The sequence below is a fragment of the Microcaecilia unicolor genome, chromosome 6 (assembly GCF_901765095.1).
Source record: "Microcaecilia unicolor chromosome 6, aMicUni1.1, whole genome shotgun sequence".
NCBI lineage: Eukaryota > Metazoa > Chordata > Amphibia > Gymnophiona > Siphonopidae > Microcaecilia > Microcaecilia unicolor.
Window position 1 is genome coordinate 158,949,592 of NC_044036.1, and position 26,210 is coordinate 158,975,801.

The following is a 26,210-nucleotide window of genomic DNA, read 5'->3' on the forward strand; positions in this document are numbered from 1 at the left end:
CCCCCCCCCCATGGCAGTACCCTCAAGAGAGCTTTGGGGTGGGATAGAACTTGGTTATAACTACCCTCAAACAACAAGATGTTGCATTGTTGCAGTAGTACTATGTCTGATCTCAAAGGAATTCAAAGAAGACCCATCAGATCTAGAGACTGAGCTCATCCTCTAATCTTACCTAGGCTTTCTGTCATCACATGTGCAAAATAAGTTTTGTTAGGAGTTACTTAACCAAGAAAGACCATGCACTATGTATTGATGATGTCTGAGAGGGACTATAAGTGGGAATTTAAGCAATCTAGCAAATAAAGCAGGTAATGGAAAGACTGAAAGGACTAAAGGGGAGCAGGAGAGAAGTTGTTATAACATCAATTGACAGAATATGTGCAAAAACATTTTAATTATTGACATGGAGACCAGAATTGGCAGAAGGTGAATCACCAGTTCTTGGTATAATGGTACTCAGGTTTGGGATGTAATGATATCAGATGTTACTGTTTAAGGAAGAGACATGTTTATGTTTATTTAAACTTGACAAATCACCTTTTTTTTTAACAAATAAAGCAATTTACAAAAATTAAAAACATATGGAAAATAGAAAAGAATGCCAATAAATATATAGAAAAGAAAACAATCACAGCAAAATAGATAAAAATATAGCTGCTACATCTCCTTCAGGTATCATCCATCAACAAAAGCAGAAACACACTGAATAGATGAAAAAATTATGTTTTCAGAGCTACTTTGACGTTCTTTAACGAAGGCTCTGCTCTTATATACAAGGGAAGACTGTTCCACAAAGATGGAGCCAAAAGATAAAATGAAATATGAAAGATAGCTGTGTATGTCAGAGAATCAATAGCAGCCAAGGAAAAAAATGGTGTATGGGGATAAGGAGGAAGTAACTGTAGATAGTTCAGGTAACATCTAACATGTAGGGAATGGAGAAGTGGCCTAATGGGTAGAACAGTAGGCCGAGAACCAGGCAAACTAGGGTTCAGAACTTCTCCCACTGATGTTTCCTGTGATCTGTGGCAAGTCACTACTACTACTACTACTTATCATTTCTAAAGCGCTACTAGACGTACGCAACGCTGTACACTTGAACATGAAGAGACAGTTCCTGCTCAACAGAGCTTACAATCTAATTAGGACAGACAAACAGAACAAATAAGGGATAAGGACAAAGAGTAGCAAGATTCCGTGCAGAATCCTAAAGAGTAGCAAGATTCCGGAATCCCAAGACTACTACTCCTACTTATCATTTCTATAGCGCTACAAGACGTACACAGCGCTGTACCCTTGAACATGAAGAGACAGTCCCTAGTCCACAGAGCTTACAATCTAATTAGGACAGACAAACAGAACAAACAAGAGATAAGGGAATATCAGGAACTACTTAAGGGGGTCTTTTACTTAGGTGTGCTGGCGTTTTTAGCGTGTGTTAAAAATGGGCACGCTCTAAACACTAAAGACGCCCATAGGAATACATTGGTGTCTTTAGCGTTTAGCGCACGTCTATTTTTAGCGCGCTAAAAACGCTAGCATGCCTTAGTAAAAGACCCCCTAAGTGCTGTGGGGGCAGGGTAGCATCTACTGTTCCTGAATGTATCTAGTCTTGAGCTTAGGTTTGGAAGGTGAGTAAATCTAAAATCCAGATCCATGGAAGTAATATGCATACCTTCAGCAAAGAAACTGGAGGTGGATGATGTTATGATGGAAACATCCAGAAGTAGACATATAGAGGAGAAGTACTGCTTGCAGAGGTCTTCAGTTTTGTAGATATGAATTGGAAATTGTCTGCTTGGAAATTCTTTATAATCCGGCCACTGGTGCCCAATACAGTTATGACAGTTTCTGATTGCATTTGTTGGGATCTTCTCTTTTTTGTTGTTTTTTTTGTGCATAGTAAGGGCAAGGAAAGGTAAGGGTAATGCATTTGATATACCTCCTTTCTGTGGTACAACCAAAGCAGTTTCATATTATATATAAGTATTTTCTCAGTCCTTAGTAGATGCACAGAATAATTACTTGGTGCTGCTCTTGGACATTTCTCCTTTAACATAATGCTTGCTTTTCTGTGGGATGGGAATGCCCCAGGTGATCACAACTTATTCATTCTCCACAGTTATGTCAGGGTCATGATCCCAGCTTTTTTTTTCCAGTACAGCAATGCTATACTGTTTAACAGGGGCTAATATTGAACATCCTGGTCACTGCTTAAAGAAAACCAGATGACTTATCCAGTTATTTTTAAGTGGATTTTCTATGTGTTTATCTGTTAAAGTTGGATCATTGAACTTGCCAGGTGTAAGTGGCACAACCATCTCTTGTATTCTGTATTAATTTTTTTGTATCTTGTGTAATGAAGTTTTAACTATTGTACATCACCTAGAACCCCCAGATAAGTGATTTATAAATAGAAATAAACTAATCTTCACCGGCCTCCTTAGATTTCAGTTTATTACCTGTCTTTTCCAAATCTGAGCTCAAAGCAATTTGCATTCAGCTATACGAGTTATTTCCCTGCCCAGCTGGGCTTACAATCTAAGTTCTATCTGAGGCAATGGAGGGTGACCTGAATTGCCTTGGGTCAAATGGAGAACCAGTGGGAGAAGCAGAATTTGAACTTCGGCTCTCAGTTCACTGCTCTAATCATTAGGCTGCTCTTCTGCTATGATGTGGGATCTTTCAGCATATGAACTTTGGTTTTGGGTTGTATGGAAGAGAGAGAGAGAGAGGAGTATATGGTATACTTGGAGTAGGTGTCTCAGTTTTGCTGTCATCTGAAAGCTGAAGTTGCTCTACAGCAAAGACAATCCTGCACATCTCCTGCCCTACATTCTTTTACCGACCCACGGGTGTAGCCAGCAGTCCATTTTTTGTGTGTGTGGGGGGGGGGGGGGGGGGAGCAAAGGGTTAGACTGAGGGAGCCATGTTTTGCCCCTCTCTCCCTCCCCACCACGACTGTGGTAAGGGGTTCTTTTACTTGGGTACGCTAATGGATTAGTGCACACTAATGATTAGCACAGGCTAATTGCTGAGCAGCCCATTGTATACCAAAGGGCTGTATGGCACTTAACGCACATTAATTTGTTAGTGTGCACTAAATCTATTAGTGCACTTTAGTAAAAGAACCCCTAAATATCCTGTCTTTGCTGTTGAGGATGCCGAAGCCCTGCCAGCGGAAAAAATCCGCTTCCTGAGCCGCCCCCTCCTCCTCATGCTGCTTCACAGTGAGGAAGTCAGTGGCATGCCTCCAGCTGCTGATTCCAGCACTTCCTGAGCACGCTCAGTTTGTGAATGAACTGAGCATACTCAGGGAGTGCCAGCATCAGTGACTGGAGGAGATTTCATGAGGGGGAGAGAGGGGGTGGTTCGGGTAGTGGATTTCTTCAGCTGGTGATGCTTTGGCTTCCCTGCCAGCTATTGAACAGGTGCTGTAGGTTTGGAGGGGCCTGATCCCAAAGTGGGTATCCCAGGCTCCAAAGGCCCCCACCCCCGGGGCTGCACTACTGTTACCTACCAATTCAACCAACTTTCTCAGAGTCTAGCCAGCTTTAGCCAGATTCCTTTCAAAAGGTGCTGCTCATAGGGCAACCCTAAAAAGATTGTCAGAAATCAGCAGCAAAGTAGTACGTACCACTCACTAGGGGAATTCTTGTGGATTCTGGAAGTTGTATCTAGAAAGTAATTTAGACCAATGGTGACATCTGGCCTCACTCTTTCAGTATGATGTTGTTCCAGTGGTGTGATGCAAATAATTCACACATGATCATTTCCCCCTTCCTCTGATGTGCCTCTTTCTTGCTGTCTTGTCTTGAATGGATCTTTAATGTGTTAATATCAGTCCCTCACTTGAGTCATTGTCTATGGGCAATGCCAAGGCTCCTTACCTCCAAAGCTGTTTTCTTGCATGTGTATCCCTTGGCAACCAGGGATTTTCTTATGGAATCTTGCCAAAGCATGCTTTAATTCTCAAGGTCCAGCTCTACAGTATGCTAATTTTCTTCCATATTGAAGCATCAAACCTGTGACCATACCCATTGTTCTCCACTTTGCTTCTATCACCTTGTTTCATGTCTGCTATGTAATCCTCAGCTACTGCATTCTCAGCATGTGGGCCCTCCTGGAAAGACAGAGAACCAAGTCAAAGAAATGAATTAGATTTTTTTGACAAGACCTAATAAAACCATGCTGGCTTCTGTCCTGTAATCCATTGGATTTCAGAAAACATACTATTTTGGTTTTAATTTACTCACTGTAGAGGTCAGACTAATACGCCTGTAGTTCCCAACCTCCTCCTTATTTCTGCTTTTATAGAGGGATCACATCCAGACTTCTCCGGTCCTTTGGTACCATTCCCTACTCTAGAGAAGCATTGAAAAAGTCAGAGAAGAGCCACCAGAGCTTCCCTAAGTTCCTTCCTGCTGCCTGGGGTGCCTCCTTGACCCTATGTATGGGAGGGCTGGGTATGGAGGGGTATGCTGTCTGGTTGCTCGTCCATGATCCCCCCCCTACCAGGGCTGAGGGAAGGCCAGTGAGGGAGACCTTCTCTGAACTGACGCTAGCTCTGACCACATCTGCTTGCACCCACCACCCTCTAACCGGGGTGGAGGAGCATGCAATAAGGTTAGGTAGCTCCCTGTTTCTGCTCTTCCCAGACCCAGAGAACCCAGAGCTGAGAGAATGCTGGCTTCAGATAAGGACCGAGGGGTAGGGGAGGAATGCATCTAGGAAGAAGAAAGTCATCTGTGTCTACACATAAACCCAGAAAGGAGCTCTGCATATTTAAGAGCTACTACTAATGTCTCTTGGTCATAGGAGGTACTGAGAACAGAACCCAGGAGCAGATTTGGACCTGATTGTGAGACAAGGCATTCCGGTTTGTCATGGCCCAGTGACTGGAAAACACTGTGATACAGTGTCCAAATATGTTTTTCTTGTTTCATGTATCATTTTGTCTTGTATATATAAAGTTTAATCCCCTCATCTACTCAGGACAACTACTAGTACACTTCAAGCATCAATACCAGTGTAGGTAAAAAGTTTAACAGCTTACATAAGCAGAGCTCTCTTTAAAAAAAATGTTTCTAGACTCCAACTTTATTTATTTGACGATGATGCAATAAAATTGTCCCTCCTCTTTGAACCATGGCCTTGCTATCTGAAAGCCCCCAATTGTTTTACTGTTTGTGTCCTGTCTGCCAATGTAAACTAAATTATAAACCCTAAAGTGTGAAGTCTATCCATTATGTGACTCTGTACAGTTGGTGCATTCATCTGGTCTGTGCCTATACTTATCATGATAACAATAACAATCATTTGCATGCCCCCAATTTACTGTTGCCTTCTCCAGGGGGTTGTATGTGTACTATACCCTTCTATAGACTGTCGCAAGCCTTCTATGCACTGGATGTGGGCTGACAATTTCCTGACCTGAGCCATTGACCTGTATCTTCATGACAATCAGGCAAATCATCTTCACATTTTCTACAGTGGTACACAGAACATCTCAGTTAGTCTCACATCTGGATTTCATCTTTCTTTCTCTAAAAGGTAGGCCTCGCCCTTTCCTGTGTTCATCCTTTCCAGCATTATGTTGTTATTAGTCTACATGGATGTGTTTTTGACTTTTCCTTTATAAGACATTAATTGATCAGTTTTTATTGGTAAGATACTATTGGCTCTTGATAAATTAAATTTGAATGCACATTTGTGCTTGCTGTGGATAAAACTTTAAAAGGCCTGTGAGAGCGTATTTATACATGCGATGAAAACCTCCTGGATTTGATTGACTTAAATTAGCTTGATTGCTTTTTATCAATTACAGCTGCGCTGCTTAGCATAAAAATGCAAAACATCTAAAAAGCATTTGCCTTGCAGCTCAGTGAAAAGATGTTTTTAGTTAGATTTAAGATGTTTCTCATTTTTATTCTGCACAGATTCTCTGAAAAAGGATTCTGAATGTATCTGGTTACACGGAATTAGTGCAGATACTGTAAACTTTAGAAAATTAATTAAGGAAAATATTCTGTTTTACGACTTACGTATTTGGGATTTGTGTATTTTAGCTTTTAACTGTCTTTAGTAAGTTAAACAGTTCATATATATTTGTTTCACTCGCATAATCCAGTATCTGTAGCCAAACACCGGAAAAGTGTCATGAAGCCTTCTACAATGTTCACTTGGTCTCAGTTGAATGAGTGGCTATACGGGTCAGAGAACCATGTCAGTTTCAGAAGGCTGACGAAACTAATACCTGTCAGATCAGAGCGTTTTAGACAATTTTTGCACAGTTCTGTAAACTGTACATAAATTAAATGTTTGAGGCTCAGTTTTCTAAGAGAGAGAAAGAGAGTGAGTGCATGTCCTCCTTGGCTTCGTTTTTCATCCCTGAAACTCAACTTTTCAGGGTTTCATTGGCTCCCAGTAGAAGTCAAGTGCAGATTAAAGATAATGATGCTGATCTTCAATGGGCTACATGGTATGGGACCTAAGTGGGTTGTCAAGCTGCTTGTGTTGTATGATTCAAATAGATTAACTATACTCTCTAAGCATAAGACTTTGCTCTATGAACCAAATAGATTACTATACTCTAAACATAGACTTTGCTCTTTGAACTAAAAGGATTACTGTGTTCTAAGCAGAAGACTTTGTTCTATGAACCAAATAAGCTGTTGGCTTAGCAGGGTTTAAAAAAGGTTTGGATAATTTCCTTAAAAAAAGGTCCATAAGCCATTATTAAGATGGACTTGGGAAAATCCACTGCTTATTTCTAGGATAAGCGGCGTAAAATCTGTTTTACTGTTCTGGGATCTTGCCAGGTACTTGCGATCTGGATTAGCTACTGTTGGAAACAAAATACTGGGCTTGATGGACCTTTGGTCCCCTGTCCCAGTATGGCAACTCTTACGTTCTTATGCTATAAACAGAAGAATTTGCATTATGATCTTAATAGATTTACTATGCTCTAAGCCAGGGGTGTTCACCTGGCCCTTGAGGGCCACAATCTAGTCCAGGTTTCAGGATTTCCCCAATTAATATGCATGCCATCTATTTGCATGTAGTGCCTCCAGTATATACAAATAGATCTCATGCATATTCATTGTGGAAATCCTGAAAACCTGACCTGGCGAGGGCCTAGGTTTGAGACCCTGTTTTAAGTGGAAGACTTGCCCTATGAACCAAATAGATTACTATGCTCTAAGCTGAAGAATTTGCTATTTGTACAGGTGTAGATATAGCTGGATTGACTATAGTTAGGGATAGAGCATTCTCTATTTGCATTTTTGTTCGGCATGTGTTGGTTGGTAATAAACATACTTAATGTGACTGTGAATTGCTTTTAGTTTGTTTGTAAAAGAGAATGAGTAATAAATACAAATAAATAGGAAACAAAAAAAAAAATAGCGTAGTTTCACTTGGGCTGGAAATCCATTCAACTTGGCCAGAATGTGCAAAGTGGCTTTAACTTCATTCTTTTTCCACCCTGTATCTGAGTTCTGACGTTTAGGATTTTATTTCTGCTTATGTTTTTGTAATAGCCAGGATATGTCATCCAGAACGCCCTGCTTTAAGCAAATCCTGTGACAGAGACCTTTGATTTATAGTTTTATAAAATTCACAACAGGTGTCTGATTCCCTGTCTTCTCTGTCAGACTGCAGGTGCTCATGTTACTCTGTAGCATTCTGTAGGTCCTGTCTAAAGTTCATTTCAGTTGACCTTTGTACTTGCTGCTCCTCAAATTTTTGAGAGGGAGATTCACTCTCCATTTAAATTCCAGGTTTTTCAAATACTTTATTTGAGGTTAGGATAATGCATTTGATATACAGTGCACGTCGATAAGAGCATGCTCTGTGTACCTGCATGCTGTACTTCGATCCCGTTTTTGGCACCATCAATTTCTATGGGGACAAACTTCGGTTTAGCGCACACACTGATAAGTGCAAGATTCGCTTATATGCATGGTTTAAGACCGCTCCTCTGCAGGAAAGACTCCGCATAAAGCACGTGCATGGATATGGAAGCCGATTGGTGCGTGACAACCACAGGCAGAATAAGCAAAGAATGTTGTTAGGGGGCTACACTGGGGTCGTGGTCGCGGCGGAACTGTAAGACTTTAACACTGGCTGAATGAATAGAAGTTCTTAAAAAATTAGAAAACAAACAAACCAATAACCTCTTTAATCTACCTCATCAACCTATTCAGTTATGAAGACCTATCCTCTATAATTACCCTAATCACTCCCTTCCTCTTCTCTCTTCCCTACTTAATCTCGGCACAAGACTAACTGTATCTGATACCTGAAATGACAATGTTAATAAAACCATGTAAGCCACATTGAGCCTGCAAATAGGTGGTAAATGTGGATACAAATGCAATAATAAATAATAAGTCACGCATCTATTGCTAAAGAATATGGTGTCAATCCCAGTCAAATTTCACGTGTCTTGAAGCAGAAAGACCAGCTTCTGGAAGACTGCCAAAACAATACCAATCCACAACGGAACGAAAACGAGCGGGAAAAGCTGAGGACGGTAGAAGATGCTCTTCTTGGTGGTTTTCCTCGAGTCAGGAGCAGACAGTTTCTTGTCAGTGGTCCACTGCTTATGGAGAAAGCTAACTGAAAGTCTTGGACCTAACTGAATCCAAGCCACTGTTGGATGGTTGGAAGATAGAAGGAGAGGAACAGCATAAAATTCAAGAAACAGCATGGTGAGAAAGAAGACGCTGACGACTTTGGTGCTGAAAATTGGGTGTTTCAGTTCTTCTACCATCTTGAATGATTTTGCACCCTCGTGACATTTTCAATGCTGACGAAAAATAGTCTTACTGGCGAGCGATTCCTGAGGGAACACTTGCATTCAAACATGCCGAAACTACTGGAGGTAAACGTCGAAGGACCAACTGACAATCCTCCTTTGCTGCAATATGGATGGGAGTGAGAAGTTGGAACCCCCTCTTCATTGGAAAGAGCAAACAGCCCCGTTGCTTCAAGAAAGATAAGCGACTTCCTGTGTCATACGAGGCTAATGCAAATTCATGGATGACTGGGGAAATTTGGAAGCAGTGGCTACAGAAGTTAGACACTAGAATGCAGGCACAAAGTGTCAGATTTTGCTGGCTTTGTGATAATTGTGCTGCAACACAAGGATGATGTCAGGCTGTCTAATGTCAAGGTGGTCTCTCTGCCACCAAACACTACCTCTCTGATCAACCTATGGATCAGGGCATAATCAGCCAATTTCCAAACAACATTATTGGGCTCTTGTGCTACGTCGTTCTGATGAGCATTATGGAAGACCAGACTGTCAAGGATAAACGTGCTGTTGAACTGGCTCTTACATCTTTCACAGTGGATTCCCTACATATGCAGAAGAAGTCTGGACTCATGTTACCCAGGCACCATTGTGAACTGCTACAAGCGGGCAAGCTTTGTTAAGGATGGGAGAGGGACGAAACAGATGCAACTGTTGCAAACGCGTCAGATGAAGATGTTATTGACATCCCAGCGGTGTTACTGAAGAGGAGTTCCATGCTATGTAGCTGTTGATTATGATCTACAAACAACTGAAGACAGCACTGATGTCGAGATATGCGCCTACATGCAGGCAACAATGGGCTGATGATGGAACAGGATGAAGAAATGAGCAGCGAGGCACATGCTGACGAAATTCAACAACCTCCTCCTGTCACTTTTGCAAGAGCGCTGGAGAGTCTCAACATTGTGCGGGCCTATCTGGAGGCCACTGGATGTCAGTGCTATGACAGTTTTTACGTCTGGGCAGACATAGTCTATGGAACTCACAGACCCAAGAGTGTACAGAGGACTATAACTGATTACTTCAAGCAAGCCTAATGTCAGTTAACTGAGACTGTATACTGTAACTATAATAATAAACAGTACTGTACATATGTTTATCAGATGTTAAGCGTCTTTGGGTCACAACGGTTAAGTGCACGTCTGGTTAACTGCATGCATTTCTTTGGTCCCAGACCCTTGCACTTACGCAGATTGCACTGTACTGCCTTTCTAATGTACAACCAAAGCATTTACTTATATACAGGTACTTTCTCTGTCCCTAGTGGACTCACAATCCAAGTTTTGTACCTGTGTCAATGGAGGATTAAGGGACTTGCCCAGGCGTCAAAAGGAGCTGCAGTGAAAACTGACCCAGTTCCACTGGTTCTCAGCCTACTGCACTAACCATTAGGACTACTCCACCACACTATTTGATCTACCACCTTTTTATTGTAGTAGCCCAAAACAGTTTTCATCTTTAAAACAAATAGAAAATAGGGAGTGATGAGTTCAATTCCACTGCAGCTCCTTGTGACTCTGGGCAAGTCACTTAACCCCCCATTGCCCCTGGTACAAAGTACCTTGTATATAATATGTAAACTGCTTTGAATGTAGTTGCAAAAACCACAGAAAGGTGGTATATCAAGTCCCATTTCCATTTCCCTTTTATTTGCTAACTCCTTTGCCTCTCATTTCCCTAATCTACAATATAGGCCATTCAACATCATAGTATCAGACATTGCCCATCATACCCTTCCTCTTTTTTGCCCTTCCCCCCCAAACGAATTCCTCCATCACCTACAGATCCTTACTTCTCCTAACTTATCTGAAACATAGTTCAAACTCATGAAGCTTATCAATCTTGCTGTCTATGACAATGATGCAACCAATAACAAAGGCCTACACAATCAATCAGACTTTTGTATTAAAGCTTATTTTCCGTGGGGTAGATATTCAGCCAGCAGAGGTCAGCATTTGTTAAACACAGAAAACTGTGGGCAGAATTAGCCCCCCCCCCCCCCCCCCCCCCCCCCACTAGAGATCCACACATTTTGTGGAGGTGGGTACTTCTGCACAAATTATGCATTGAACAGGTTGTGCAGAATTCCCCAGGAGTATGAAAAATGTATTAATATCAATGCATAAGCGCACATTTGCATTACAGAAAATATATCCCTAATATTTAAAATATTCTAGAGTTTGCTTTGCATGCATATTTTTGCCAAAACATCTAATAATATTTAAAATATCAATCAGAATAATTCAGAATAATAATATAATTATTATATAATGTCTTACTGGTTCATTAGCTAATGCAAAACCTTACTACACATTAAGTGGCATAATGAATTTTTGGAGAGAGTCCTGGTAGGCTAATGTGCCTGCAGTGGTCCTGTTCAGTCATAACTGAGTGTCTGTAAAGAGTCTACTACAGCCTGAAGTCACCCCCTCCGATCACTCCAGTGTCTATAAAGGGGCATGCGTGGCCCTGCCCCCCCCTCCCAAGGATGAATTAAGGACTTCTACAGTTCAAATAAATCACTCTCTTTTATCTACCCTCCTTTAATACTGGCTCCCACATGACTTTTCAAGAGGTTTTGAGCATTGATGTTTTTCCTCCCTCACCAGATCCTCCACCCCTTCCTACCCCATCCAGTGCTACAGAATGTCTGAGGATAGGTAAGATCCACAAGTCACTTCTACTAACTCACTAATTTAATGGAGCTTAAAATTACACTTATTATATATCCCAAAATGCTCACACCAGTGTATACAATTCACAATAAAACATACAACATAAAAATGAATGTAAAACGCTCATCTCACCCCAGTTAAAATTTCTGCAGTCAGAAAGTATAAATAACATAACAGCAGTATTATGGAATTTTAAGGCCAAGCCTTTTGTTGTGAAATAGTAAATGTTGTCCACAGATCTGATGCTCAATCTTTGCATTACATGTGTGTTTTAGAAAATAGATCCTGAAGGAACACTGGGTCTGATATTCAAAGGATTTATGTTCCTACTGAAAGTTAGGCTGATAAATTGGCCTCTTGAAAATTTACTTGGGCCAAGTGGATAAATCTTTACTCAGAATCTCACTAAGCTCTTAAATTTAGGAGCATAAAAAGTGGGTGGTGACGGGGGCAGATTCAGGGCGGAGAGAGGAAAAGAAGTTAGGAGCTTAGTGCAGATTTTCAGCACTAGGCCAGATATTCAACCGGCGGGCAGTGCCTTACTGTCCACTGCCAGTGTTAACCCTGGATATATATATATTTTTTTTTAGTTACATGGAGGGTTAAGTGACTTGCCCAGAGTCACAAGGAGCTGCCTGTGCCAGGAATCAAACTCAGTTTCTCAGTTCCCCAGGACCAAAGTCCACCACCCTAACCACTAGGCCATTCCGCCACTCAGTGCTGGACTGTTTCTGGCAACTGGCATTGACTATCCGGGTTTATTTTGTCCACTAAAAAGTTAACCAGCTATGCCGATATGCAGCGCTAACTGGTTAACTTTTTAGCTGTCAAAGATGGGCATGCTCTTTAAGTGGCCTATTTTGACCACTCAACATAGCTGGATTTGTGCTGAATATCTGCTCCTAATCGGCTGTGTCATGCAATGTAGCCGGTTAGTGGTGAGCTCCTAACTGGGATAACTGGTTATCTCCTGCTGAATATCCAAGGTTAGGCGCTGAAAATGCTATTTAACCAGCCAGGAGCTGTTCCTGTTCCAGCTAAATAGTTTTGAATATCGGGGGGGGGGGGGGGGGGGTAGGTTTATAAATCTAGGCAAACACAATGGCAGGCCTAAATTATGAGCATAACTTTAAATCCTAAAATAAGATGGATGTTTCAGTTTGACTGAAAATAGGGAACACGTTCAAGAGGCTACATTAGGGGCCTAATTTGGGAGTCAGCATTTTTTCAATATTGAGTCCCTGTGTTCTATTACTGGAGCATGTAATTACTTGCACCTGCGTGCATAATTGCACTATCTATAAAATAATGCGGTAAGTGTTATAGTTCATAACTGCAAGACGATGTATATATGGGTGGAGCACGGAAACTCCAAAATAAGTGGACGAAGTTTCTACTGCTACTTACCGTTTCTATAGCACTACTAGATGTACACATTATGGATTAATTTCAATAAATGGTGTCTAAAAAAAAATCGGCAGTGAAAAAAATAGTACTTAGCACTGTTCTATAAACGTCACTCAAAGTTTCTGTCTTTTGTCGCTCAAAGTTAGGCGTTAAGTTAGTCGCTTAGTGCCTTATTCTATAAAGGTTAAGCTCCTAAATTTATGCTCCTATATTTACGAGCATAATTTATGCTCCTAAATTACGAGCATACTCTATGCTCCAAAATAGATTATGCTCCTAATATAGGAGCATAAACTTTATAGAAGAAGGTTCTTAATTGCCGGGAACCATGACTTCTTTTAGGTGAGACCATTCATTACCAACGAAACTCTGGTGTAAATCCCTGTACCTAAATTAAGCGCAGATCCCCTCTATCTGTAACAGTGCACATAAATTGTAGGAACTCCCCCAATCCGCCATGATTGGCTGTGCCCCCTTTTTGGATCTGCTTGCAAGTTTTATGTGCAGATCTGGGCCATGCAAATTTAATTAATGCCCAGCACCAATAATTGTTAGGGCACAATTATCCAGTGCTAATAGGCATGTTATTCATTTAAACTGCACATGCAAATTGGGTATATGTCCAAATTTGTGTGCAGAATTTTTAGCACCATTTATAGTATTCAGGGGTATATGCAGTACTCTCTCTGTTCTAGTGGGCTCACAATCTAAGGTGTGTTTTTTTTTTGTACCTGGGGCAATGGAGAACTAAGTGACTTGTCCAGGGTCACAAGGAGCTATAGTGGGAATGGAACTCAGTTTCCAAGGGTTTCAGCTCCCTGCACTAGCCATTAGGCTACTCCTACACTAGTACAATGAGTTATGCACTTGCATCGTGTGCTTGGGCATACCAGTTCAGGTTTACGCTAGTATCTGTAACAAGTCCACCTACAGAATACGAAATCAACCAATATCCTTGTCTCTGGTAAACATAAAATATAAATACTGCAAAAACCAGGACTGAAGCCCCCAAATATATTTTGTGTATATATGAATTGTATATCTCAGGGTCTCGCAGTGTCCTTCTCATGATTTAGATGAAGAGAGATCATGGCCTTAACCTTGCCCCTGATGAAAGCATTGAAAACCCGCGGAGTCGGTGCGGTTTCAGGGGAAGGCGTCTGTTGGACACTCAGAGTTCGCATTTACTTTCAGCGAGGCCGCTTCAAGATAGGTGCACAGTAGTTCACAACTATTTATGCCAGTTGTTTAAATGATATTTATAGCAATTGGGGGATTGGTGTGAATTGTGAAACCCCCCCCCCAAAAAAAAAAAATCTTTAAAGAGTAACCCGATGCACGAAGTGCTATACCACTGATTAGCAGCTTTATTGTCTGCATGAATAGTGGGTTTATATCTGAGGGTACTCTAAACATATCATATATCAGTTATTTTTTGCAAGTTGTGACACGAGGTATACAATTCCATATATATACAAAATATTTTTTTGGTGGCTCAGTCCGGTTTTTGCAGTATTATAGTATTCTGTAATGGCATCTTGGCGCACAGATTCGTTAGAGAATGGGACTCTCAGTGTGTGGCAGTGGTGCATCTCACTGGAGGCACCAAGTTACAGAAGTGTCCCTTAGAAACCATGGTTTGAAGCTGGGGGAGGGAAGGGGCAACCCTGATCTTTAAGGGCTACAACCCAGTCACATTTTCAAGATTTCTCAATGAACTATGCATGAGATTGATTTGCATGTACTCCTTCCATTCTGTGCGAAAAGATCAATGCTTTTTCATTATGGAAAATCTTGGAAATCCAACTGGGTTGTGGCCCTCGAGGACCATAGTTGCCCATCCCTGGCTTGGAGTGAAAGTGATTATTTATATATAAGCATTGCAGTTCCTAATGTGGTCTATTCTGTGTTTCAAGACCAGTTGTACATAAGGATAATGATGCTCATAGGTGTTTCGCTAGATTCTCAAGCACCATTATTGGTACTTGCTTAATAAGATTGTTGTTGACATCAGGTTCGCCCACCGGAAGTCCACTGTGTCATCCCCTACTCTGCTTTTGCTCTTGGGACACAATGTAGGAATGCCTTTTGTGCCTTTTGTTTTGCGTCGCCTCGCTAGATTACACATGTTTTCTGTCCTTTGGTAGTTCTTCTTAGGGTTGTTTATTGTCACAAAAGATACATTCCCTATTCTTGAATCATGCAGTGAAGATAGGGACATGTTATGGGTTGGCAATAGTCTGTGAGAGTGCTTCCTCTTCAGAGGTTAATATAAGTAGAGATGTGCATTCATTAGCACACATTTGGCTTATTAATGCTTCTTAAAATATTTAGTGTATTCCAAATTGATTTGACATGCACTAAGCTATAAATCAATGAAATTTATGTCAACTAGTGCATATTAAAAAGTTCTGATGTGCTTTAAAATATTTTTATTAAAACAAATGTATGAAACAAACAAAAGAGGCTAGAAGATCGGGGGGGAAGCCATTGCTTCCCATGTCTGTCTTGATAGCAGACTATGGACTTTTCCTCCAGCAATTTGTCCAACACCTTTTTTAAACCCAGATACACTAACCACTGTTACCACATCCTCCAGCAAAGAGTTCCAGAGCTAACTATTCGTTGAGTGAAACAATATTTTCTCCTATTTGTTTTAAAAGTATTTCCATGTAACTTCCTCGAGTGTCCCCTAGTCTTTGTACTTTTGGAATGAGTGTAAAATGGATTTCTACTCATTCTACACCACTCAGGATTTTGTAGACCTCAATCATATCTCCCCTCATCCATCTCTTTTCCAAGCTGAAGAGCTCTAACCTCTTTAGCCTTTTCTCATACGAGTGGAGTTCCATCCCCTTTATCATTTGGTCGCTCTTCTTTGAACCTTTTCTATTTTCCGCTATATCTTTTTTTTTGAGAGATACGGTGACCGAAATGAATGCAATACTCAAGGTGGGATGCACCGTGGAGCGATACAAAGGCATTTATAGTATTTTCAGTCTTATTCACCTTCCCTTTCCTAATAATTCCTAGCATCCCTGTTTGCTTTTTTGGTAGCTGCCAGCACCACACTGGGCAGAAGATTCCAGTATATTATCGACAATGACAAACAGATCTTTTCTTGAGTGCTGACCCCACGGTGGAACCTAGCATCTGGTAACTATGATTTGGATTATTCTTCCATGTGCATCACTTTGCATTTGTACACATTAATTTCATTTGCCATTGGATGCCCAGTCTTCCAAATTTCCTAAGGTCTTCCTGCAATATTTCACAGTCCGCACATGTTTTAACAATCTGAATAGTTTTGTATCATCTGCAAATTTAACCACCTCACTCGTCATTCCGATTTTCATATCATTATAATATGTTAAATAGTACTGGTCCCAGTACAGATCCCTGCGGCACTCCACTGTTCACCCTCCTCCATTGAGAGAAATGACATTAAACCAAGCCTCTGTTTTTCAGTACAATAACCAGTTCCTAATCCACACCAGAACCATGCCGTCCTATCCCATGAGTCTTTAATTTTCTCAGGAGTCTCTCTTGGGAACTTTATCAAAAGCTTTCTTTGCTGGAATGCACATCCCTGGATATAGGTGACAGAGAATGTGTTGTAAGGAAAATCAGCATTTAGTTGTTTTTTTTTATTATTATTTTAAAAAAAGTTAAATATGAGTGTGAACCAAGAATGTGCTCTGTAGTGGTCACATTTTAAATGTATGATTTGTGGCCATAAGGAATAACAGATTTCTTTTTTAATTGTTAATCTTTTGTTGTCCTTTGATTCATATGGGATTATTTGGCCAAAAATGCATTTAAAAAGACAAGGGGAAAAAAAAAGAAAGAAGGAAATGTCGAAGGTTGAATTATGGACATCTGTTCCTGGCTTCATGCCTTTAATCTGAGCCCTATTCCAGATGTGTGTGATGTCATTCAGGGGCAGGGATGTATATCAGAAAAGGGATAATGAGGTGCTTCTATACCCATATAAGATCCTGCTTCTGTACCCATATAAGACCATGCAATTCAGCCCTGCAGCTATCCTAAAGTCCACATAAGATAAATGCCCACTTCTTTGAAACATCAGGTGTGATTATTTGGTTTTGGATTTTTCACATAATTTTGAGGCCCTTTTTCTAAAGGGTTGCTGTGTGGCAATAGGCTTGCCGCGTAGTAACTTGGTACTACTGCCAGGCCCAACATGGGTGCTGGGGTAGTTCTACACCCAGCACGTGTCATTTCTGGGGCTAGTGGAAATATTGCAAAAATATTTCTGTAGGGGGTTACCTGGTGGTAATGAGGCAATGCCATGCGGTGCTATGTTACCGCCAGGTTAGGGCGGAAGCCCTTACAGACACCTCAGTGGCTCCCCCCGAAATGGCCGTTTGGGAAGTGTGAATTTACTGCACGGACATTTCTTTTTTTTCTACCTTTTTCCTGCTGTGATAAAAGGGGGACTCTGCGTGCAGCAAAAAATTCGCACTGCTGCTAGTGCAGGTCCCTTTTACCGCAGCTTAGTAAAATAGACCCTTTGTTTGGTTGTAAATTTTTCTCAGTGTCAAAATTTGGATGAATTGAACCCCAAACTGTTTAAAAGAATACTTTCTTTGTAGTAAACATTGGGTTGATGTTCAGCTAGTGGTGCTTGCCCAGAAATTCAACACTGGGCCATGTCTTTGCTTCAGCATTTATTTATTATTTAGATTTTGCTCACACCTTTTCAGTAGTAGCTTAAGGTGAGTTACATTCAGGTACACTGGGTATTTCTCTGTCCCTGGAAGGCTTACGATCTAATTTTTTGCCTAAGGCAATGGAGGGTTAAGGGGGTCTTTTACTAAAGCCTAGCTTGAGTTATCTGCAACAGAGCCCATAGGAATAAAATGGGCCCTGCTGCAGATAAACTCGAGCTAAGCTTTAGTAAAAGACCCCCTAAGTGACTACCCAAGATCACAAGGAGCAGTAGTGGGATTGAACTGGCACTTCTGGGTCTCAAAGCTGGGGCTGCAACCACTAGGCTACTCCTGCACTATGCTTGATACCACTTTCTGGGTTTGTGGAGCTGACTGAAGCATAGCTGGTAAAGTGCAATATTCAGCACTTAACCAGGTGTGGGGCACTGCATAAAAACAGGCTTGACTTTTATGTGGTCCTGTTTATATTGAGCATCTTTTACCAGGGGCATAGCTACATGGGGCCAAGGGGGCATGGGCCCCCACAGATTACACCCTGGCCCCCTCTACATTTGACCCCCCTGCCGCCGCCGCCCCGCCCTGCCACCGCATCAGGTACCTTGTTTGCTGGCAGGGGTCCCCAATCCCTGCCAGCTGAAGAGTTCTTCTTCAGCGCCGGTCAACTCTGGCGCCTTCGTTGTGTGATTATCATGTAGCCCCATGCAGGACGTAAGCCCCATGCAGGACGTCAGAAACAGATGATCACAAAACGAAGGCGCTGGAGTCGACTGGCGCTGAAGAAGACTCTTCGGCTGGCGGGGATTGGGGACCCCTGCCAGCAAACAAGGTACCTGATGCGGGGGGTGACGGCGGGGGGGTTGCAGTTGCGGCGGCGGGGGGGGATCCAAAGTGGCGGCGGGAGGTGGCTAAACAATGCCCCCCCACCTCAGGCTCTGCCCCCCCTCCTGCCGAGGTCTGACTATGCCCCTGTCTTTACTAAGTTGCACTCACATTTTTAGCACATGCTAAAATTGTGGGCGGGTTAACGTTAGAGATGCCAATGCACTCCTATGGCGTCTCTAACATTTAGTGCGCCCATAATTTTAGCGCATGCTAAAAATGTGGAGCGCGCCTTAGTAAAAGACGCCCAAGGTTACCTTAGCTGGGTAAGTGCTGAATATTGGCGCTTAACCAGTCAAGTGCTGATTCCGCCCCTTGGAATTGCTGGTTTTGAGAGAGTGCCACCTGAAAATGTCAGACTAGCACCTAACTGGTTAAGTGATGCTGAAATGACTGGTTACCTCCGAACTAGTCATTTAACTGGCCAGGAGCCATTTCTGGTTGGTTTTAAACTGCTTTGAATATCAACCCAGTTCATTTTAATACAATGATTACAGCATTATATTATCTTCAACAGGGGCAGGGAGATATTGGAGGAAAATCGGTCTCTATTCTTGAGTTTTTAACCAGTAGATGCCAGAGTTTGGCTTCTGTGCAACGTTTGTCCCCTGGCTAAATTTCCCCTAGGATGGCGCTTGCTACGTACACTGTAACGTAGACCAGTTCCTTATATCTTGATTAACTGTACAAAGATCTTGCCTTTACTTTAGCCACCCATTTATTTATCCCAACTGACTCTGTACCATGCATCTTGTCCCCATCTATATATCTGCCATTAGTCCCTCACCTATATGGTAAGCTGTGTGTAGAAAAGCATTAGTATCATAGCAATGTTATTTGAATATTATAATTGTGTGCTTTTTAGTTATAATATGATGTAAGCACAGCAGTGATGGAATAACCTCTGTTATTTGAATTTCAGTGCTGTTAAATGTGTATATATTTTGATCCTGTTTCATGGTAGTCCTATTATTAGGTTTCAGTTTGCTGCTTTCAGGTTTTCCTCTTGCTATGCTGTTAACTAAATTGTAAGTTTGATGTTAAACTGTACCTACTGTACACCGCCTTGAGTGAATCTCTTCATAAAGCCCAATAAATAAATAAATAACCCAATCCTTGATTTCAATTTATTGGATAGATGAACTTGCAGCTCTGATTTGTCTAAGAAAAGCAGGACTCGCCAGGCTATGAATGTTGTGGAATAAAACTAGGAATGAATTAGTCTAATCAGCTGACATGGATCCTTTTGTCAAAGGGATGTGCCCTCTTGTCAACCCAAACAAACTGTTCCAGTGCAGGTTTTACCCTTTTGTAGAAACAGACATGTCATAATGGTTTTCTCAGGAAACTCAGAACTACAACTCTTTTTTTTTACGGGACACAATTAGAATTGGATCAGCCTATCTAGGGTGGCTGGGTGAGGTGGAAAGGGGCTGCAGAATGTTTTTTTTTTTTGGTTTCTCAATTTACAATTATATAGGTACCCGTTTCCTAAAGGGTGGTGAGCTGTTGAACTTACTACACTTTAACAGCAAAAATTAATGCATGGTAAATGCAGAGTCTCTGCCCAGCATGTCTCCTGCAGTTACTGCACAGAAAAGTTATTTACTGAATGTTAAGGTTATTCACAATTGACATGGATGCAATTAACATCCTTCTCTTAAGGAGACATTAGAAGGACATTTCAATAACTAGGCACCTGTGAACATTTGTAAATGCTGAGAAAAATGAGCAAGTATGTGGTTAAGTGCCATAAATACTTTACTGTAAGGGATGTTTAATATTTATATTTTTAAGTCAATTTATTTGGATTTAGCTCACACTTTTTTTAGTAATGCCCTAAGGTGAGTTAAATTTGAGAAGAGTACGTATTTCCCTGTCTCCAGAAGACTTAGGGCTAGGTTTATTACAACCAAACTCTGACCCCTGAGGCAGGCATTATCTAATGCTGAAACACGGCCCGTGTCGGGTCATTTTTCAATAAAATACTCATGTTGTCCCAGCCTTGAAGGCCCAGTGCTGCTTTTTTTGTTTGCATACTTTCTATGTATGCTGTATACTCTCTTTGTTAGCTTTAAACTATACACATTTATAACTACCCAAACTGTAAGGGACTGAAATATAAATTAACATATGCATCCAGCTTCTCTTACATATGCACGCAAATCTGGAATGAATTACCAAAATCCATAAAAATAACACACGACATCATGACCTTCCGTAAACTATTGAAAACTTATTTATTTAAGAAAGCATACAATAACAACTCATCATAAATCAAATAACAAAACGCAATTATACAAGTATTCTCTTTATCTCAACTGTTTTGCTAATTATCTTGATTTCCAGTTTAATGATCCTAATTGTTCAAGCTATTTTTTGTCATGATTGAAGTTTAACCTATTACTTTTAGCTCTTATCATAGGACGAACTTTCCTCTTGTAACCTAACCTAATTTGTCCCTTTGCCCCAACTATGTATTTCTCCTATCCGGAACTGGTAATCACCACTTGCGGAATTATGTAAGCCACATTGAGCCTGCAAATAGGTGGGAAAATGTGGGGTACAAATGTTATAAATAAATAACGAATATAAAATAGGTAACCTTTAGGTATTGCTACTAGGCATGCTTAATGCTAAGATCACTGATGAGGAGGCCTCGGTGCCAGTTCTAATCTCTCAACACCCTTTTAACTTGATTGGTTTAGAGCGTATATTGAATTAGTTTAATATTATTTATGTCACACTATCAGTTATGCTAGTTTTCTCAAGTATTTGTGAAATTATTGTAAAATATAATTGACCCCATTAATATTTTCAAATACCATTGTATAGTGTTACACTTATGACTATTCAGTCTTGTATATTTTGGAAGCTGTTAGAGGTTTTTTGGCCTGAAATCATGTTTGCATACTGCTGTGCACATTGAGTTGTTATTCTCAACTATAATTACTAAATTGGGTCTCAGTTGTTTCTGGCTTCAGAGGAGCTATTCTGGTGGGTTAAGGTTTTTGTGGTCTTCTGACTTTTTGAGTCATTCATATCTTCAGATTGTTAAATCCCTCTTTATTCATCCTTGTGGTTCATTGATCCCAACATAACAGCATCCCGCCGACACTTGGTAACCACTAACCTTGCGTTTCTGATTCATTACATTGTGAGGGCTTTGTGGATTGATACTGTCTTGCGCTTGTGCTTCTTATTTTAACATCATACCAATCTGACTGCCTATGTATTAGCATTCCAAATATTTTGTTATCGAAGGATTATTTAAACTTTTCATGGATACATTAATCAATTAAAATAGATATAGGGAATGCCACTGCTTATCTTAAGGAATGTTGCTACTCTTTGAGATTCTGCCAGGTACTTGTGTCCTGGACTGGCTACTGTTGGAAGCAGGATACTGGGCTAAGATGGACCATTGGTCTGTCTCAGTATGGCTAGTCTTATGTTCTTAATTATTTGGCTTAATGGGAGGAATTCAATGGGGGGGGGGGGGAGCTTTTAAAAAGCATCAGTAAACCCAACATAGGATCACTGCACGCTAACTCGGAATTACCGCCGGCCCAACGTGGCTGCCAGTGGTAGTTCTGCTTCTAGTACGCGCCATTTCTGGCACACTAGATTTTTTTTTTTTAATTTTATAGCGTGGAGCTAACCTGGCAGTAATTGGGCATTGCAGTGCATTGCCCCATTACCTCCGGGTTACCGTAGGAGCCCTTACCTCCACCTCAAGGGCCCCCTCATGGCCACACGGTAAGAGTAATCTTACTGCATGGCCATTTTTTAGGGGCTTTTTCCTGCTACGGTAAAAAGGGCCCTGGTGCATTGGGGAAAATGTCCCCATTTCTTCTGCATGGCCCTTTTCCCGCAGTTTAGTAAAAGGGCCCCTGGATTAGGAAAAGAATTTTGGAAGTGGGATGAACTGGAAAATATTGAGGGAGAGACAGCACACTTACAATGGATTTGTAGAGCTCCTTGTAAATTTTTAGAAATTGAAGAGAAATGATGGTCTCTTTTGGAGGGTGAAATGTGCTGTGGCTAGTTCAATCTCATTTGATTTCTTTCTGCTTCTTTTTTTTTCTGCCTATTTACCATTTTGCTATTGCCCCTGCAGCTCAGTTTCCTGGCAAGCACATTTTATTTTCTCTTTCAACTTCAATAAACAGATATGTTTGGTTTTCCTAGCTGACAAAAAAAAAAACATTTTCCAGGTCTGGATTGGCCACTGTTGGAAACAGGATGTTGGGCTCGATGGACCTTTGGTCTTTCCCAGTATGGCAATACTTATGTACTTATGTCTATAGAAATTACTTAATCTGTGTTTTGGATATGAACATGATGTGATTGTTCAGTCCTAAACTAAAAGCTTTTCAGCTTTTTAGGGTGCTTCAATTGTGTTCTGCTGTGGAAAACCCTAAACATTCATTTATAAAACAACTCTATAATAGTTTGAGATGTGTGTGTGCAAATTTGGGCATGTGTCCCATGTATATACATCTTAACTGGATAATTAGCCATGTAGCACCAATAATTGTTTTTTTAACAAGTTATTATTGACGCCAGTTGGACTTGATTAAGATGGACGCGTGCAAATTTAGGCACGTGATCCATGTCGAAATTTTTACATGTGTCCCGAAAAAGGGGGTATGGAAAAGGAGGGTCAAGGGCAGATCAGGGTGAATCATGTGTGTGGTTTTTAGTTATACGCGCAATTATAGTATAAGGGGGCTCCTGCAGGTATTTCCACCTCATTTTCATTGGATGCTTCTAAATTTAAGTGCAACTCCTGGGACTTAAGTGCTATTTTATACATGGCGTGGCTTATAGAATAGCCCTCAGCAAGGGTTTTTTTGTGCCGATTTTTTTCAGCACCATTTATGGAATCTAGCTCCATATGTGTGTGGGCAGTGGGCTTTTTGTATAAGAGTCCTTACACATATAATCATTCTTCTAGAATACTAGCGTAAACCGACTTTGATATGCCTAAATGGCAGTCTGCTTCAAAAAGAAGTGCTTTGCCCTTGAAGCTGAGAAGAGAGAGAGAATGAAGAAAAACAATACCCTTTGGTTTGCTGTCAAGAAACAGTTGAATCCCATTTTGGCATGTTTGGGATTGAACTTCTAAAATCATCTCAGAACTTGTATGTATAAATCTAGGATAGAGATCATATTTGAATTGAGGGAATGATGCAGCCACCACTGACTTAAAATCTATTTAACTATGAGTTTATTATATGTTGCGTCTTCTTCAATTTAGAGTATTATATTATCCTTGGTAATTTGACAGAGCCATAGCTGCTTTTAAGGAGCTATTGTAAATCACTTTCAAGGTACCCATGTGTGCTGTCATTTATATTTTTGCTTTGATATTTCTGTTAAGTTGTGGCTTTAGAAATTATTTTACAAAGATAAGCTACTCTCTTTCTTTTCTGTTGATGTTATTTGCATTTTGTGAGTTTTACTTTATTGTTTCTGGAGATGTGCAATCAATACAAAGATGGTTTTATTTCTGTTCAACCTGCTTCAGGTTCCATATAAATTTTCAATTCTCATGGATTGTGTTGCATGATTTTCTACTTTGTACTTTTTCACTAAAGTTAAAAAAAAAACTTTGGAAATTAAAAAATATTTGTTCCAGTTTTTCAATTTTGAGTTCTGGGTATGCAAAGGCATTTTAAAGGATGGTACACTAATATTTGTGAACCCTTTCATAGGTCGATGCATTGAGATTGGCGACTGGAAGAGAAGGAAACATGTCTTAATAAAAAACAAAACAGCCTTCAGGACCTACAGAAGAAAAGGGCACTCTAGCTGGTGAAATACGAGACATGAAAGACATGTTGGAAGTGAAGGAGAGAAAAATCAATGTTCTCCAGAAAAAGGTATTTTAAAAAGAAAAAAGTATAACATCTAGAGCTGTTGACGTTTTTAGGGGTGAAGCAAAGAAGGGGCATCTGGAGTGAGTTTAAGAATAAGGGAGAATTCAATGTGGGCTTCTGTTAAGATGGATTATTTAACCACAACTAATGCTATTTTAGCTCATCCCATTTTATGCAATGAGACCTAGGGCCCTGTTTACTAAGGCGCGTTAGCGTTTTTAATGTGCCTACAATTAGCGCACACCTATATTGTAGGGCATACTCGGTTGTGCGTGCGTACGCGGTTAATTCACATTAAAAATGCTAAGTGCCTATAACATGGCTTAGTAAAACAGGGCCCCCTAGTTACTAATAACCTGGCTTAACAGTAAGAATAACCCATCTTACCGGTAGCCCATGTTGATAACTCTCCCCCACCCCGTCAAGCAAGTTTTGATCAGAAACATGTCTGAAATTAGAATATTCACAGTGAATACTCATGACAAAAGTGTACATACATGTTTATATACAATTAGCATATGCCAACAGATGAATTCAAATGTTTTTGGTTACCCCTGAATATCAGGCTGGTTTTCTGCTCTATAGGGTAGTTCAACATCTTAGCTGAAGAATCTTGATCGAATTAAAAAATAGATCTAATACAGTGCTTATCTTAACTATACTGTGTAGGTAAGGTAAAATGATTTACAAAGTTAAGGGCCTGATTCATTAAGGATTCTCCCCATTTAGTATAGAGGGAGAGAAGCCAAAGGTATTCGCCTCTAGATTTATTTATTTTATTATTTGTTACATTTTATCCACCAATTTTCCCACCTATTTGCAGGCTCAATGTGGTTTACATAGTACCGTAAAGGCGTTCGTCAATTCCGGTATGAACAAATGCAGTATGTTGTGGTAGAATAAGGTTAGTGTGTACAGACACATTAGGGAATCGTAGAAGAGGAACAGTTATTATATGCCATTACAAGCTTTGGTTTCTTTGTGTTGCAGGGTACAGACATTTAGGTTGGGTCAGTAGGGTATGCCTTTTTGAACAGGTTAGTTTCTAATGATTTCCGGAAGTTTAGGTGATCATAAGTTGTTTTCACGGCTTTTGGTAATGCGTTCCATAGTTGTGTGCTTATGTAGGAAAAGCTGGATGCATAGGTTGATTTATATTTGAGTCCTTTACAGCTTGGGTAGTGGAGATTTAGGTATGTTCGTGTTGATCCTGTTGTGTTTCTGGTTGGTAGGTCTATGAGGTCTTTCATATATCCCGGGGCTTCGTCCTAGATAATTTTATGAACCAGGGTGCAGATTTTGAAAGCAATATGTTCTTTGATTGGGAGCCAGTGCAGTTTTTTCTCAGAGGGGTTTGGCGCTTTCGAATTGCGTTTTTACAAATATAAGCCTGGCTGCCGTGTTTTGAGCGGTCTGAAGTTTCTTTATAATTTGTTCTTTGCATCCCGCATAAATTCCGTTGCAGTAGTCTACATGGCTTAGTACCATTGATTGTATCAAGTTGCGAAATGTTTCACGCGTTTGAGTTTCCACATTGAGTGGAACATTTTCTTAGTTGTAGATTTCACTTGGTTCTCTAGTGTGAGGTTACGGTTGATTGTAACACCGAGAATTTTCAGGCTGTCTGAGATAGGGAGGGTATAATCTGGGGTGTTTATGTTTGTGGGTTTGTTCGTATTGTATTGGGATGAGAGGATGAGACAGTGTGTTTTTTCTGTGTTGAATTTTAGTTGAAATGCGTTTGCCCATGAGTCCATGATATTCAAGCTGAGCTTGATTTTGTTGGTGATTTCTGTCAGATCACGTTTGTAAGGAATGTATATTGTGACATGCTCTGCATAGATGAAAG

The 26,210-nt window shown here is 40.6% G+C and overlaps 1 protein-coding gene across 1 annotated transcript in view; it reads left to right on the forward strand.

Moving 5' to 3' along the window:
• Nucleotides 1-26,210, forward strand: part of ERC2 (ELKS/RAB6-interacting/CAST family member 2) — a 692,745-nt gene that overhangs the window by 248,857 nt on the left and 417,678 nt on the right. Inside the window, 3 exon segments of the mRNA XM_030206769.1 lie at nucleotides 24,197-24,214; nucleotides 24,216-24,267; nucleotides 24,270-24,364. Of these exon segments, the coding sequence (XP_030062629.1) occupies nucleotides 24,197-24,214; nucleotides 24,216-24,267; nucleotides 24,270-24,364 (165 nt within the window).